The 17,975-nt window shown below is 34.6% G+C and overlaps 2 protein-coding genes and 1 pseudogene across 3 annotated transcripts; 1 reads left to right on the top strand and 2 right to left on the bottom strand.

Moving 5' to 3' along the window:
* Positions 1-1,511: 1,511 nt before the first annotated feature.
* LOC120183597 (RNA polymerase sigma factor sigC-like) lies at positions 1,512-5,527 on the bottom strand. 2 transcript variants are annotated; one of them, XM_039188274.1, is made up of 8 exons: positions 5,505-5,527; positions 5,292-5,385; positions 4,140-4,297; positions 3,453-4,025; positions 3,132-3,362; positions 2,832-2,972; positions 2,519-2,719; positions 1,512-2,030 (listed from the first exon to the last, which is right to left on the bottom strand). In XM_039188274.1, the coding sequence occupies exons 2-8, from the start codon at positions 5,377-5,379 to the stop codon at positions 1,749-1,751; spliced, it is 1,674 nt and encodes a 557-aa protein (XP_039044205.1). In that variant the 5' UTR covers positions 5,380-5,385; positions 5,505-5,527; the 3' UTR covers positions 1,512-1,748. The 2 variants fall into 2 exon arrangements, with proteins under 2 accessions (XP_039044205.1, XP_039044206.1); XM_039188275.1 differs by lacking the exon at positions 5,505-5,527 and having other exon boundaries at positions 3,453-4,027; positions 4,145-4,297; positions 5,292-5,472.
* A 4,966-nt stretch (positions 5,528-10,493) lies between these two features.
* On the top strand, positions 10,494-12,905 carry LOC120183599 (annotated as a pseudogene).
* Positions 12,906-13,947: 1,042 nt separating this feature from the next.
* Positions 13,948-17,041, bottom strand: LOC120183598 (vacuolar-processing enzyme-like). The gene is made up of 9 exons (XM_039188276.1): positions 16,784-17,041; positions 16,407-16,571; positions 16,167-16,323; positions 15,966-16,051; positions 15,672-15,871; positions 15,313-15,361; positions 14,865-15,074; positions 14,468-14,674; positions 13,948-14,387 (listed from the first exon to the last, which is right to left on the bottom strand). The coding sequence occupies exons 1-9, from the start codon at positions 17,024-17,026 to the stop codon at positions 14,205-14,207; spliced, it is 1,500 nt and encodes a 499-aa protein (XP_039044207.1). The 5' UTR covers positions 17,027-17,041; the 3' UTR covers positions 13,948-14,204.
* Positions 17,042-17,975: the final 934 nt, after the last annotated feature.

Raw genomic sequence — 17,975 nt, 5'->3', positions numbered from 1 at the left:
TTATTATTTCTTAATTTTAAGTACGATACAGTTATATATATATATATATATATATATATATATATATATATATTAAAAAACAAAATATTATCTAATCTATTTATTAAGTTAATGTTTGATTTTTTTAATTTGACAAAGATAAAACGATTGAAGGTAATTTTTTTTTTGAGAAATATCATTAATAAACCTTCGCAAGGTACGTAGTATTTTGAAGTTAAGCCCATTCAAAGTCGGATTAAACAAGGTCAGCCTATTATGAACATAAATGAGACGAGATAGATCGTGATTTATTCGTGATCGAATCAGTCAAAGTTCGATAAATATTTTATTTGAATGGACTTTACTCGAGCTTGACTCAAACTTTTAACGAGTCGAAACGAGTTACTTGATACTCGACTCGAAAAGTTCATGAACGAAAATATAATATATTAATATTTTATTTTAAAAAAATAAATTATTAATAATATTAACATTTATGTGTTGCTTAAAAAAATACAGTATAAGATTTCAATGTATTTAAAATACAAGGTCGAGTTTGAGTTCGAGTCTTCAATCGAGTTAAGTTTAAGATTTTTTTTCATTTCGAGTTTTTATGGGCTTCAATTCATGGTTTCAAATTTGAATCGAGCTTGAAAAATTTAGACTCGCAAGTTTTCAATTCGAGTCGAATTTTATTTTAGAGTTTTTAAGTCGAGTCGAGCCAGAATCAAACTCGGCATTTACAACCCTAATTAACAGGGGACACGTGGGCACATAAAAAAATCAAACGATTGTCCAATAATTTACTTACAAAACGCCAAGAATTGCATAGTTGAAACGTGGATTTGGATGATTTAATGATATGAAAAGCTTCATCTTCACAGAGTTTAAACCACACAGATTGCAGAGGTCAAGAAGTTTCGTCGATTTATTGAGTTTATTTGTTCCTCTAATTATAGTTTCCGTAATCGATGTATTAACTTAGCCATCACTTCCTTCTGGAAGAAGGAATTTGTTGTTTTACTTTAAATTATTGATTTTTACGAATTTATTACATCTAAATATTGAATCAGTTTAACAATAAATCCCAAATTTAATAATATGCGAGGAATAATTTATGTCAATTTAAAGTAGATAATTTTTTTTTCTCAGTTTTTGTTAAAAAAATGCAATTTAATGTTTGTCACCACCGTTGTTTTTCGTCGATTTCGGCTAATCTCAACATCCATAAGCCACGTCGTCATCACCATTCAAACCACCATGTAATTCCGCTCAAAACCCATCGTCACCATCGCTCCATCGGTGCTCCTATGGTGTTCCACGATTGGTAATGGGTTGAAATGAAATATTTTAATTTGTTTAGAGTTTTTTTTTATAATTTCATTAAATTTTGGGATTCTTTTGTAAATAAATTAAGTTTTTTAATTTTTAATTTTCTTAATTAAAAAATAATATTTTTATTAACGTTAGACACCAATTTTAGGGGAAAATTCTTTAGACCCCAAATCATTTTTGAGGTAAAGTTTAGTAACTTATTCTTACATTAAGCCTTTCAAATATACAAAATGCACTTTCAAGGTAATTTACCAAGCTGCCCAAAAGAAGCAACAACGTCGATTTTCTTTTTGCCTTTGCCAGCTTCTTCAAGAGAGTGATTCATCCCCCCAGCAAAATCATCTGTCATAGCTTCGAGAATGGAAGTCGTATTATCGGGCTCGAAACACTCCGAAAATGGACAACAACGGAGTTATCTTGGACTGCAAGTGAAGCTATAAATCCAAATAATGGCTTAAATTTCTGCAGGTTTCTTTATCCTTCAACTTTGTCATTGCTTTCATCTCTATCCTTCTTATCCACTCTTTGCTCACATGAAAAAGCCTTCCGATCTCCTCGAGTGACTTTGGGGGAGAGCCCTTGAGCCCGTAACGTAGAACCATCACTTGCCTCTCTCTTTTTTCCAAACCATTCAAAAGATCATGAAGATCTTCCTTCATGTGCTGCCTCATCACAGTTTTTTCCGGGTTCCGTATTGACATGTCTGGGATAAATTCCTGCATTATCATATGCCCACACGTTTTTTCAATCGAAGCATCTTCATCGATGCCCTATCAACCTTGCATGAAAGAACAAGAATGCATATGCAAATAACAGGATGTGATATAACGGAAAGTCCTCCAAACCGATCATCTAACGCTTTATGAGAACGCGGGGGGAGAGGAAAAAGAAAAAGATGTTCTTGCCTCACATCGTTTAATTATAGAATGTATGAGTGCATATTAGATTCAACGATATTGAAACAACTTTCATAGCAACACTAGAGGGTTTTCCACCATTTCCATCACCTGCATATAATTCTTGCCATTATCAACGAGACCAGTGTAAGAGTTGAGATCTGACCTAAGTAATTGGAAAAGAGGGACTCCAGGGATATCAATGAAATGAACTCTTTATCCATAAAACTGACTGAACTTCAATGTCTGGCTCTTAAAATGCAGGGGAGGAAAAAGATGACAATGAACAGAAAGAAATGATGACATACCAAATATTTTGCATTGATACAATCTCCGATTTTCTGGTCAATTGAACCAACAACTCTGAAGCATTTATCAGCCGACCTGATTTTTGACAAAGAAAGACCTGTCATCTTGGCTATTTCATCCTCTTCTGGGTATTTCCCATGGCTTTGGCTAAGGGCTTTCCGAGCTTTTTGTATCTGTCCTATTGCCCTGCTTAATGTGCACTAGAAAGAAAGAAAGAAGAACGGGAGAATAACAGATTGGTCAAGCTCCAGCTTTCATTACCATGTTATTTGCGTGAAGAAATAATATACCAAAGATGAGAAAGCTACATACAGGAACTTGGATCCCTCTAGCATGCCGTGCCACCATTCTCGAAATTGATTTCCTTATCCAGTACTGTATATAGGTAGCAAATTTGTATCCCCTTGTGTAGTCAAACCTTTCTGCACCTTGTAGGACTCCTATACTTCCTGCCTGTCAGAAACAACAAAATAAACTTGAACGATCTGTCAGGTAGATAACAAACTAAAGAAAGATATTCGGCTAATCATGGAATGAATTATTGCACTGTTGGAATAGCTACAGCAAGTATAGTATGTAAGCAACCAAACAAATTGAAGAAGTCAGACCGACCTGGATTAAATCTTCATGGGCTATTCCCAGACCCCTATAGTTCCTTGCAAAGTAGAGGACTAAGGAGCGTGTACTCCTTAGTAGCTCATCCCTGCAGTACCAACCATAATGCAAATTATGTTGCAGTACCTTCGCAGTAAGTTTGGCTGCTTCTGCCCAGCAACTCAAGCTCACAGCTCTCCCAGTTTCCTCTTCCATAGTTGTTTTAATCCTCTCCAAGTTTGCAACCACCTGCTTGGGAAAGCATAGACCGGTCAAAGGTTAGCTTAAAATGCCTGTGACAAAAGAATATGCATTCCATAAACTAACTTTTACGACAACCTTAACTCCCTTTGATATTTCTACTTCATTTCTAGCAATTGTCGATAATCTCTTCCTAGTGTCTGACATTCTTTTCGGAGAAGAAACTTTGGGCTTCTGAAAGTGTCCGCGTAGGGTGTTGGAAGGCAGTGATTGTGTGGAAATTGTATTGTTTTCTGCTGCTTTTTCTCTTCTCTTCTTTTTTTGTTTCTTTTTTATAGAACAAACAATTCTTTTATCCTTTTCACTGTCCACCAAGCCGTTCATATCACACACTCCACAAACAGAAGCAACATCAGATAGGTCGAACATGTTCAGAGGTCTATGAGTCCTAGACAAATAGTTATTAAATAAATTTAGAGCTCCAAGCCTTCCTAGTTGAAGTAGAATTTCCCTCTCCAATCTCAACATATCTGAATCAACAAGCATCTCCTCTAAAACGTTGAGATTTTCCATTAGCACACCATAATGTGATGTATTGCATATTTGCAGGCCCGTGCACAAGGAAGATTTGTTCCCTCCGATTGGTTCATTAGATTCACCGATCATAACATGCGAACAACTCTGTGACCGTGATCCCTTGTCAATCTTTATCTGGAAAAGAACAAAGACCAGAATAATACAAGATATTTGACTGTGCAACATTATGAAATGGACCATAAAGTGTTGTGCAACTTATTAGATATAATTTGATATTCTCCCACACACCTTCTCTTCAACTTCCAAGCAACCATTTTCTATTGTTTGCAGAGCTACGGATGAAGCGCATGCTTTTGGAGGACCTTTCGATAAAATCACACCTTCATCAGATGTTACAGAGGGAGAAGACAGTCTAGCTGAGTTAAAAGAAGCCTCCTTCCCTCTTACTGTGTTAAAGCAAAACCAATGGAAGTGAATAAAAACCAAGGAAAGAAATAGAAGGTTCGATAACAACCCAAAGACAAGCACTTGGTATAGAATAACTTAGATAAGACTGGTGATGAAAACTGGAATTCAATTGCATGGACTCCATAGTAAAAGCTACGACCTTGAATGGATTATAGTTTAATAGAGAAGTAACCAACTTCTAATTTGAAGTTAATGTTAGGTTTAAGATATGCTGCCAGTCGCTATACTTGAATGAAATTTTAGATCTAGCACATGTACATTTTTTTATTAATCTAGAGTAATTACAAGGCAATATTTGATCAAAGATAACTCAAATTATTTGACATTGAACTCACATTTACATTCCTGGTGCTCAAACCCAGAACCTTAAGAAATAACAACAATTTCTTTACCACCGAGGCAGTGGGGATGCACTAAGCCCCCATAGGGACCAAATGCATCCCATTATTTTGGAAAAATGTTTAAATTTAGCTTAATGTGTTAAGAAAAAAAGAAAAAAATTACAATTTTTGCTACCCATTATTTTTAAGAAAAGAAAATAAAAATTTTGGTCCCTCATTCTTAAATTTCTGGATCCGCCACTACACCGAGGTCGCTTGGTTCATGCTAGTAAGTATAAGGCCTTTTAGTTTTGGACTTAAAGATGCTAATACAATTGTTAACACCATTATCAACTCAGAAAGCATAAGTAGTAAGCATATCTGATGGTAAGCAAATTTTGACAGAAAATACTAACGTGGTAACAATTTAGATTATAATTTTCAATCGAAAAAGAGATTTCACTAATAATTTTGGCAAGCACACCTCGATCTCAGCTTAACACTAAAAAAATGCAGCAACACAAATTCAACTTGGTAGTCAACTAACAGTTACACAATCACCTCAATCTAACCGAACCGAGAAATTCTAAAAGCTTATTTAACTTCTTTTTGAAGTAGAGCAAAAAAGATAAGTGGAATCGAAAGAACTCACCGGAAGAAGAAGGGAGCTTAGAAGGTGAATTGGCAAGGAAATGAGAGGGAACCGGGAAAACACCTTTGAGATTCATCCTGAAACACATTGATTCCTAGATTGCAAAGCCAAAGTGTCCATCAGATCTTCATGAAGTTGGCACGGTTTATAAAGGTCGATCGCCAAAATATAAATAAATGTGTGTAAAATTTTCTATCATCTGTGTTGCTTCACCTGAACCACGGGTTCTTCATCTCCAAAAACTCGTGTCAATGACAGCTTCAGCCTTTTTTGTCTGATGACGAAAGTTACCCAAAGCACTTTTACCTGGATTTGGGTCTGTTTTAGGCGAACTCCTGCGTCCGGGCTCGTCTGCAAGAATTGGGCTTTGTTTATTCTCCTCGACAACTTACGATTGACATGATTATGTATTGAAATCCAACTAAATCGGGAAAATCTAAGTAATAAAAACTTAATTTAAGATTAAAAAATGAAGAGCACAATAGAAAAAAATGATAAAAATCATAAAATTTTAGGTTGAGAATAAACAAAATGTTACATTATTTCTAATATTTTCGGTTGAATCTAAAATATTATATTATTCGTAATATTTTTTGTTCAAAATAACAAAAATTATTACATATTTCGTAACATTTTAAGTTCAATCGAAAATGTTAGTAAAAGGATAACATTTTATGTTGCGTCTAACTTATAACGTTGTGCTTTTTATCATGTTTTTTGTTGCATCCATTTTCATCAAATTTTAATCTTAAATTAAGTTATCGTTCGCAGAACTACAAATTAAATCGATGTAAAATTTTTAGTTTTTAGGCGACTTTGTTTTTTCTAAAAATGGAAAAAATTAGTAAAATAAATGAAAAAAAAAGATAAATAATTAAAAAAAAAGGTATATAACTGTTTATATTATAATTTTCAACCCTGGGATTATACTCACCAAAGCTTCGTGGCTTCGTGCTATGCCACCCGGGCATTTTCTCCATTTTAATCCCCATATTATATCATTTTCTCCATTTTAATCCCCATAACAAAACTTGATACGTTTCATAAATTTAAATTTATGTACATGAGGACGAAGGTAAGATAAAACTTCATGGATAAATAATTATAAATAATAAAATAAAGATCATAGTCTCATTATAAATAATTGATTAATCCATAAACTTCAGAGTAAAGTACATAAATGGTCCCCGACTATAGGATATTGCTTTATTAAGCCTTTCAATTATTAAAAATTACAAAATAGTCTTTCGATTATAGAGTGTTGCGTTGTTGAGTTCATCGACTATCAAAAGTTACAAGAATATCACACGGTTATTCATTATGTTCCAAACTCGTCCTTTTTCATTAAAAAAGTTAGCGATTGTCTAAATTGGACGTTAACATGATGACTGTGATGTGATATTCATTTGAGATTTTGACATCAGATTTTATCATATCACAGTCAAAAAGTTAACGTCCAGCTTAGAATACCATCAATTTTAATAGAAAATAATAAGTTTGAGAACATAATGAATAGTCAGGTGATCATTTTGTAACTTTTGATAGTCAATAGACTCAACAAAGTAACATTTTATAGTCGAAGAATAATTTTATAACCTTTAATAGTCGATAGACTTACTAAAACAATACCTTATAATCAATGGATCATTCATATACTTTTCCTTAAATTTTATTTTATTTCAATTTAGTCCTTAAATTATTAATGTATATCCATTAATCTATGATTCAAAAATCTGAATACAATGATTCAATTTTATGCACTTCATTAATGTAACAAGCTGATTTTTTTTAAATGTAGCAAGCTATTACTAAATGGCAAAATTTTTCTTTCATTTTCATTTTTAAGTATTTAAATAATTCACATCAATAATAAAGTTTCACGTTATAATTTTATGAAATATATATTCAATTGATGTATATTAATAATTTATATATTAAATTAAATATTTTAATAATTCTTAAATTAAAATAAAAGTCATAATCTAAATTTGAAGGTATCTAGCGTGGCGGTGAGAATTTAACCTGAATCAGACAAATTTTGATTTGACTCTGTCGCATCCGTCTTTCGGGTGGACCCGAAATTGGGCTTCAACGTGAATAATTGGGTTAGAGTCGCCACCGATCAAAAAACAATTAGGTGGATTGGACATCATCTTACCTGATCTGCGTTTTATCATAAATGTCGGGCTCGAGAGTCGGTTACAGTCAATGAAGGATTAACGCCATTGAACCGCCCTTTCGGTACCAATTAATTTGTCGGTTATCTTTAATTGCAAAAATTAAAATTAAAATTTATAAACCCAATTCAAATTTCTTACCTTTGATTGGTTGAAATTACTTCTGGAAAATAAAAAATGTTAGATGGTAAAAAAATATCAAGTAAAAATTAATTAATTAATAAAAAAATAAAAAAAGGATGTCAAAATTTAAAAAATATATATATTGAAAGAAAGACAAAACAAAAGGAGAAAATGTTAAATTTCTGAGAAAATAATAATAAATAAATAAAATAATAGAAATGATAATACTAATAAAATAGATAAAATATAAAAGAAGTGAGGAAAAAAGAACAAGGTTAATATTCGAAATTAAAATGTTAGGAAGATAAAATAAAAATAAATAAATAAATGGACCAAAATGAATTAAACTGGACTTTGTGGACATAAATTAATACTAAAAAAGAACTGTAAAAAACAAAATTAGAGGGTTAATTCACAAAGTATAAACATTGACTAAATTGAACGAATTGAGAATCCAGAGGTAAAATTACAAACGGTGACCAGATTGAAATGCGATTCAAACTAGCAGAGACGACGAAGAGAATTTAAAAATCCTTTAATTGCAAAGAGGCCCTAGTATATAAATACCCAAAAACACTATTTCCCCTTTATTTCTCACATTTCTTCCCAAAATTCTTCTCCCCTTAAAGGGAGAAGCTCTCAAACTCTCTCCCTTCCCCGATGTTCGGCTATCATCCGGTGGCTACCCCGTCGTGCCGATCGCCGCTCCAATCGCCATCGTCGGGGTCGATAAAAACCCGAACACACCAAAATGATCCTATAAAGCCCCTCGACCTAACCCCGAGCACCGATCAAACAAAAACGCCCTTAAACGGCGTAGATCTAGGTTTTAAACCCTCGACTTATACCTTTCTTCGCGGAAAACGTTTGTTTCCCCGACGTTCTTGTGTATGTGTTTTGCTTCTTGGCTGATGTTTGTGTTGTGTTTTCTTACTGTTGGTTTTGTTGTTGTTTCGTGGGTTCTGTTTTTCGATGACTCTATGTTTACTGTGTTGTGTCTCTCTGTGTTGGCTATTGGGTTTCAATCTTTGTTGTATTTTGGGTTCGATGATGTGATGTTGGTGTTATGTTATCAGCGTTGTTGTTGTCCACTGTTGGCCTCACCGGGGTTTTTATAGTCCCGATTTTGGTTGTTTGGCTCCCGAAATATGGGCGTTCGTGGCCATTGTGATACCGGTCATCCCGGGATGGGTCAGTCTCGGGATATCGGCCGACCATTTCAGTGTTGGCACTGTTGATTGTTTGGGCACATGATCGTCATGTGTGTTGCTTTGCGACGCTTGGCTAAGTTGGACTGCATTAGACCCCATTCGAACCTTTGGGCTGGTTCAGGACCGCTCCACCAAATTGGACTACATTGGACCTGGAAAATAAACTAAACAGAAATTAATAAAAATAAAATAAATAATAAATAAATAACAATAATAATATTATTATATAAAAGTATTGTCAAAAACTATAATATATATTTTTAAAAATGTTTTTAAACTATATAATATATATATTTTCAAAAATGTTTTAAACTATATATTATATATATTTTTAAAAATGTTTTAAAAACGTTTTGAAAGTTATATATAATTTTTTCAAAATGGTTTCAAAACTTTATATTATATGAGTTTTCAAAATGATTTTAAAACTATATATTATATAAGTTTTCAAAATGATTTTAAAAATTATATATTATATATATTTTCTAGAATGTTTTAAAAACTATATATTATATAGTTTTAAAAAATGTCTTAAAAATTATATATTATATAAATATTTTTAAAAACAATTTACAAATTATAATATATATATATATATATATATGGACGAAAACGAGTGTCTACAGACTCTATCTGATAGAGTAGGATTTTGTTTAAAAAAATCATGTTCGAATTCGATCGAGTCGTTTTTTAATGAGCAAGGCCGAGTCGGGTGAAAAAAATTCTTACCCAACCCGACTTTAAGATAATAATGTAATTTTTGAAAATATATATATTTTAATTAAGTCTTTTTTTTATTGGGTTAGGTCGGATCTGAATCGGGTATATGATATTTATTTTTTAGTCAGATCAAATCAAGTGGATGTTATAAATTTTTTTGTTCAGATTGAATTTGAGTGGAAGATATAATTTATTATACTGAGAAAAAAACTTTTGTGTTGAAATGGCCTCAAGAGAAAAAATGTTATTTCTTAATGAAGTTCATATTTCGTCGATCGAGTTGACAACGGTAAATTTAATTTGTTTTATTTCATTTTAGTTTTGACAAAATTAAAGTATTAATGATAATTATTTATGTAATTGTATTAAATAATTTATTTTCAAATTGTAGCGAGAAGAACGAATTATTCGTCATCAAGGAATGACGAATGAAGAGCTAAATGAGTGGATGTTGATATATTTTTCACAATCCAAATTATATGGAGCGACGTTTCTTCGCGGATTTAAGGTTATGCCGGCATGACGAGTTCCATGGGGACTGTTCAATTTACCGTAGATCCCAAATTAAATGTTTGGGTGCCCTAATAGGCCAAATTATTTTCTTGGGTGCCCTAATGGGCCAATTTGGCCCCATTTCGTTCCTAAACAGTGTTTTCACATATGAAGCAAGCAAGCCCACCCAGCTTACCTATAACAAATGCCCAACGCCACAACCTCCCCACATCTCTCTCACTTTACATGGTAATGTTTCACTCAGTATCTTCTACTTAAAACTAGCTTTTCACTTTGATTTTAGCTTTAGATTGTTTGCTAACAATGCTGTTTATCGTGCATTCTTTTGCTTTGAGCTCTTGACTTTCAGTTTGCAGCTTTATATGTGTTCTTCCATCATTATTTCTCTTGCTAAAAAGAGCCGCATTTTTTAAACTTGGTTAGATATTAGAAACCCCCATTTTGGACCTTTTCACTGAATTACTCCTTTTGGGGGTCTAAAATTCAATAGCTTTTAGTTCACTGCTTTGGGGTTTTGGATCTGAACCCAGAAATTCGGATTCTAGTGTTTGGGATTGTCTTGAGAGATGCAAACGAGATCTGGGTCGGTTGGGTCATTAGAGGAAGGCAAGGAACCTGTTGTTACAACCAGAGCAACTCAATTCAAGACTCCACCATTAAGGGTACTTCAATTGTTCGGGTTGTATCTTGCTATCTGTATTGCCTTTTCCATCATTAGTATATACACAATCCAGCATTTTGGAATCTAGAGTGTGATAACAACGGTCAAGTCGAATTTCGTCACTTGCGACGAAAAACCGGATAATAGTTTGGATCGTTGGAGGAAACCTCCCTCGAATTTGCTTCATTCGATGAGTGATAAAGAGTTATTTTGGAGGGCATCGTTCGCTCCTCGAATAAAGAAGTATCCGTTCCGTAGAGTTCCCAAGATTGCTTTCATGTTCTTGACAAAGGGACCATTGCCACTTTCACCTCTTTGGGAGAGGTTTTTAATGGCCATGAAGGCCGTTATTCTGTCTATGTTCATTCACTGCCATCGTTCAAGGCCGAGTTTCCACCATCTTCCTTGTTTTACGGGAGACATATCCCGAGTCAGGTATGCTATTCGAATCTCCATTTTATATTATATGGTTTCTATATGTTCTTTTACATGCTTATGTGCGAGATGGCGAATTATCGTCTTCAATATTGCTCTTAGCATGCTTGGATGTCTTCTGGAAATATTGTTGTGCAGGTGTTCCCTTACTGTTGAAGAGGTTTTAGCATGTAGGATACCCCGACTTCATAAACGTCTTAGACACGCACACTCGCACACTAACGTTTACCCCGAAGTCTGAGTAACATAGATTACCATGCCTAGTTGCTTAGACTTGGTTTTTGAAGGTTAGACTTGGGACCATTGCCATATCACTTTGAAGAAAAATAAAAGCATTAGGATGTTAGTTTGTGCCTCTCCTTATATCCAGTTCCGGTTCTAATCGGTTCTTGGTTGCCTTGATGGTTGTGATTTTGCTGTTCTATTAATGTTGTCTTTGCAAATGAAGGGATTTTTCTCACATGCATGTATGCATACCACTAGTTCATTGCAAAAAGTCACGAATTATGGTCACGAATATTTACGAACATGCATTTGATTGCGTTCAAACTGTATGTATCATTAGCTTCGCTTGGTGTCATCATTTAATCCGGACTGAAACTTGCACATTTTGAGATCTTCCATTTACACCTATGTGGATCTGTTTGGTGCTTCAAACGGTGACATTGGTTTACCAACCTCATCTAATAGCACACCCTGTTACTGTTGCTTGTTGAAAACGGATACGATGTCAATTCGGAACTAATTACGTGTAGCATCAGCCTTCAGGGTGTCAATAATTGTATGGTTTAGAGGCCTTTACGTAATTACGTTGTACACCGAGGTTTTGCTTTGGGAACAGATAGCTACATAATGTGTTAGTAACTTGTATGAGAATTTATTGTGATTGATTTTCCCGCAAGAAATCTCATACCGATAAAGGATTGCATGAAACGGTTGTGTCATGTCATCATATGTCCCTTTTAAATTATGCCATGTAAGAATTAAATAATAGTGATAGTTATGTGTTTGGTACCTCTACAGGTATATGAGTGGGGAAAGATGAGTATGTGTGATGCCGAGAGACGGCTCATTGCCAATGCCTTGCTCGACATATCGAATGAATGATTTATCCTCCTATCCGAATCTTGCATTCCCTTACACAACTTCAGTGTCATCTACCAGTACATAAAGAAATCCTAATACAGCTTTGTCGATTCATTTGATGAACCTGGGCCAGTTGCTCGAGGGAGGTACAACGAGAGTTTGGCTCCGGAGGTGGCTCTCACCCAATGGCACAAAGGTTCCCAGTGGTTCGAGATCAATCAAAGGATTGCGATCAACGTAGTGGAAGACATTAAATATTACCCAAAGTTCGAACGGTTTTGTCGACCAGAATGCTATGTCGACGAGCATTATTTCCCGACCATGTTAACGATTCAAGCACCGACTCTGTTGGCAAATTGAAGCATCACGTGGGTAGACTGGTCGAGGAGTGGTGCTCACCCGGCAACTTTCGGAAGCGCAGACGTTAGTGAAGAGTTCTTTACATGAATACAGGTATAACAATCAACCATCTTCTGTTTGTTTCCTTTTCGCCAGAAAATTTGCACCCAACGCTTTGGAGCCATTGTTAGGGACCCAAGGTTTTCGGATTCTAATGGCGGTCCGAGTGATCGGAATCTCTTATCTTTTACTAATACAAAACTACTCAACCCGGAAAAGAATGTACATAAAATCATGATCAACAAAATTTACTCACGTTATTAAAAAGAAAAAACTGCTGTTCTTTTTCTTTCTGTGTACCATTACAATGGGGAGGGGATGTCACTAGCCAACTTTGAATCCTAATCCGTAGGTGCCCACAGAAAGGCCTTAACCTCTGTCCCAAAAGATTGTTGGAAGATTGTAACTTAAATTCAAATAAAGGATTGGGAAATTTTACGTTTTGAAAAGGCAAAATGATAGCTTTGTATATTTATAAAATTATATCGTTAAATATGTATTAATCTCAACTGTGATTTAACCTATATATTAGTTTTATTAAATATATATCAAAATCTTAAATTGACTTGGTTGTAAAGCTTTTAGTTTTTGGGAAAATCATGTATTTAGTACTTGAACTATCATTTTTTGTCTGTTTTAATATTTAATAATATTTAAACTTTTAAAATTTTTAAAACTATAAGTATAGTTTTTGTTTCATTATAGTTACCCACCATTAAAAACTTTAGTTTTTGTTTCATTTTAGTACTATGTTCAAAAGTTAACGTTAAGTTTTGAATTTTTTTGAAAGTTTAGGTACTAAAACTAATAGTTTAGATACTAAACACGTTAAGTTTTTAGCAGCGGGGTACTAAAATGAAATAAAAACTAAATGATAGGTATGATTTTGAAAAAAAATAAAAGTTTAGGTACTAAAACAGATCAAAACTGATAGTTTATGAACTAAATGCATAATTTACCCTTAGTTTTTCTTTTAAACGATGTCGTATTTGTGACATTTACGTCGACAATCGTCAGTTACGTCATTGTGTCGTTACTGAGTTAACGATCCAGAAACAAAAGTTAAAGTTAATGTTATGATTAAAACAATTTAAAGTTTAGTGATATGAACAACAAACCATCTAGAATTCAATAGTATTGACATAATTTACCTTTATAATTAAAATATTTTAACATTTAGAAATGTAAAAGAAATTCAATAATAAAATGATATTTTTTTCCTCCGACTAGGTTTAGGGGTATTTTAGCAAGGTATGTGGTAATACTTTCCAACGTATTAACTCGATTCATACTATTTTATAAAAAAATGACATTTACAATAAATATTATCCTTTTTCATTGATTATAGGTAATTGCATCATACATAATTTATATACAAACAATACTACTTCTCATGGAACATATCCTAACCATATTTACATAAATTAAGGAGTCTGGTATGGACTTGCTCCTAATCATCATTTTAGAAATAAGCAATCACATGAACAATCATAGAAATGCAGCTTCGTAAAATAAGAAATCACGATGCGAAAATACAAACATAATCCAAGCTTTGGCTGATAATATCTGCCCGATTCCGCTGCTAGGTTCAAGCACTGAACCCTTTCTGAACAGAGCTCCAACGACCGGTAGGAATGCTAGCACAAGCTTGTGCCGATGCCTCGGCCATCTGTTCCGTCTGAATTCCGGCATTGCAGATGTTTGCAAGGGATCGCATGTGTTTCATCCCGTACTGGGCTAGGGATCCGCAATGTGTCTCGAAAGTTCTCACCTGTTTACATGAATGGCGCGTTGTTTTAAAGTAGCAAGAGGAAAGGAAGTTAAGAGAGACTGAGAATCGAGAATATTCACCGTTTTCTTAAGGCATTTCCAGTCGTCGACGAGTGGTTGGCCAGCTGGTCGAACGGCGCTCAAAACTTCCAGTCCTCTTTCGATGCCGATTAAGAGTTTGCCGATGAGCTTCACACTGTTGTCTATATGCATTCTATGAGACATGGCTTCAACAAACTCCTTCTGGGCTTCAACCTTCCGAGCAGAGCCCTCGGGTGCCCTGCGATACTGCAAAGTAGATTCGAGAGAAAGCTCCAAGTCAGATGGGTTCTAAAACTAGCATAGTGGCAGCTTTCAAATCTATAAAACAACTGTTAATATCTTACAATCATTCCGAACGAGAACATCTTAAAGAAAGAGATGCAAAAATCAGGGCATGTGTTTAATGTAATATCTCGAGAAGAAATAAGACACAAACCTTGTGCCAAAAATGGACAAGATCAGCATCACGCTGATTAACAGCTTTTGCAGGTGGTTGCAACGAGTTCTCGTCGACGAAGGTGAAGTTATCGTTAAAAGGATTTGTACCCAAGTATGCAAAGAGACTTTCCTTGCTAAGCCCTACATCACCATATTGCATGACATGAGAGCCATAGTAAGAATTGACATTGAGAGTCCTCTTTTTCACCTGCAAAAAGGTCCGCAAAATGAGATTGCAAGGCAAATATCAACAATAGAAGTATAAGGTTTCTATGACACTATATTTCTGAACAAATGAATCATTGGTGCTTGAAATTGATGTCAAAAGAATTTAGGCCTCTCGCTTTTTTGGATATATGTTCATATTTCTTAGATCTAAACAGTAATCGATAACTACCATATAAAAGAAAAGAGTTGATGCAAAAACACGTTGTAAAAAGTCTTACAACTTCATATTGCTGGTGCAAATTCTCTGTCTTCAAATTATGCACGTCACTGCTCAACAGAAACACTGTATTAGGATTCACACATAGGGATGAAATTCAACAGAAATAAAACAAAAGTTGATTCCTCAGTTTTAAAAGATATCTACTGTAGTCTTAGATCACACTTAAGAATCAAATTTCCATGTATAATACCCACTTTGCAGCCAATAAACAAACTGAAGTTGATTTATTTAAAACTTGCTTAAATCTTGGAGAAAACAGATCCAGACAATCAGCTTCAACTTTGAAATACTTGCGGATCCAATAATGCCATGGATAAACGAAAAGGACTTGAATGATGAACATGCTTGAATACAGACCTGTCCTCCATCCAAGCGATACTGTACAAATCTCCCAAGCAGGTGTCATATTCTGGGGGAGGACTAGGGTAGTCTCCGGGACAATAGGTTCCCCAACTACTCTCTTCCGCATTTGATGCTGTAGTGGCATAGATATTCAAACCCTCAGGAAGGAGACCCTCAAAGATACTTCCTGACTCACAAGCTTCAAGGTAGAATACCTGCAGAGTTACACGTAGACATGAAATTAAGAACGGCAAAAAGTCGATAAGAAATCGCATTCAGAAATAGATAATTATCAAAACATTGATTTACCAAGCTTTTATAGGTCCCCAAAGCATGCTTTTTCTTTAAAACATCAATCAAGTCATCGGCATAAAGATAAGGAAAGGTAGGCATCCCTGTATTAACACATGTAATCATTAGCAGCTTTAGAAACAAGCATCAAATTGCAAGCCGAAAATCATACTAGAATCAGAGCAAGTAACGGAACGAAGCTATTTCGATAATACTAACCAAGAATACCGGGACCCCCATGGTCAGTGTAGTATATGAAGATATGATCATTAGGGCCACTATCTACAACCTTCCCACTACCCCCGGTGATCGCAGATTTGTTTCCGAGGATAGCGGAAAAAAAGTTGTTAACATTGACATCTTCACCGGTATAATCCTACAGAACAACAACAATTAGGCAACGATCATAATCAGAAAATGAAAATCGGCAACAATTTCTACAAGAAAAACAAAACAAACCTTTGGAACTCCCTTATAAACATCACTTCCCTGAGGATGGTTAATTATAACGCCAGGCCTAGGATTTTGTACATTGAAAGCTATATCATCGTACATAAAGACGATAATATTTTCCTCTTTCAAACCACCGCTCCTTAGGATTTGATAAGCATGACAAACATCAGCCTGAAACAATTATCAATAAATAAAAAAAATTAAGACCGATCAAACAATCAATAAATTCACATTTAAATCACAAATTAAATTAAAAACTCTGTTGACAAATTATCTCTTATGAATTCGAGTGCAGGTTGACGATCATATACATGTATGTATGTATGTTCAAAAATCATGTAAACGGTGAAAAAATAGTTAAAATTCAGCGAAACTTTTCTGACCTGATGCCTGTAGTTCCAATATCCATTAGATCCAGCAATCAAGATGGCCCATTTGGTGCCACCAACCTCATCATCTTCGCTCCCGTGGAAGAAACTCGAAACATCCGACGGTAACCGTAAAACGTCCCCGATGGAATATCTACCGGCGGAGACGATTCCGGAGATCGATAACAGGAGAAGGATTACACCGGTGACTATATTGGTCATTCTTTTTGGCCAACTAAAGATACTCTGGAACTTCATGGCTTTGCAGCTAAGTTATATAAATTCGGATATTGCGGAGCTATTGGCGGACCCCGGGAGCTACTTTAATTGGTGGAAAAGCTTGTGATTGCATTTGGTACGTTGATGATGGGACCCGTAAAATCTAACGGTTGTGATACGATCTATGAAATATGAGTGGTGGCCCACTTGATTTTCGTGGGACCCCCCGAAGTTGAATTATCAATTACGCAATTGCTATTTGCTACTGATTTACTTTCCCTATTCGTTTTCGAGGCTGGAAACCCGTCTACATTCAAATTCATATAGGGTACAATTAGGGATGGTATATGACCCGAATCTGAGGGTTTCTGACTTAACATGACCCGATACGATTGAGTTTTTTTTTTAATTCAGTTCGGGTCCGGTCGAGTTTTTTAAATGTGTTGTTTGGATCGGGTTTCAGTTTAGGGTGAAAAATAGTCGATCCGATCCAGACTGAAAAAATTTCAATTTTATATTATATATTTATGAATAATTATAATAATATACCATCTATATATTATTTTTTTCAATTAAATCACTGTTTTTATTTAATAAAAATAATATTTTTTATTATTGCAGGTCGGGTCGAGTTCAAATTTTATCTCAAAAAGTCGGTTCAAGTTCGGGTTGTGTGAAGAGTATATATTTTTTTGGTCGGGTCGGGTCGAGTGAAGAGTATATATTTTTTGGGTCGGGTTAGATCGAGTGAATGATGTAAAATTTTCGGGTCGGATCGGATCGGATAGACCAAAAACCCAACCCATGCCCATCCCTAGGTAAAATACTATCCTCGACATTTATCATCTTTATTTTCTTTTCATTTTCGTCAATTTTATGCTTGAAAAAAAATAACAAATTTATTTTGTTTGAATAGAATCATTTTATATATGACACTAATAATTTTTAAAAATTGAAAATGTAAAAAATAATTTTAGAGGCATTATAC

The sequence above is a fragment of the Hibiscus syriacus genome, unplaced genomic scaffold (assembly GCF_006381635.1).
Source record: "Hibiscus syriacus cultivar Baekdansim isolate YM2019G1 unplaced genomic scaffold, ASM638163v2 tig00112800_pilon, whole genome shotgun sequence".
Taxonomy (NCBI): Eukaryota; Viridiplantae; Streptophyta; class Magnoliopsida; order Malvales; family Malvaceae; genus Hibiscus; species Hibiscus syriacus.
Note: the sequence above shows the minus strand (reverse complement) of the source record. Positions and strands in the feature narration are given on the sequence as shown.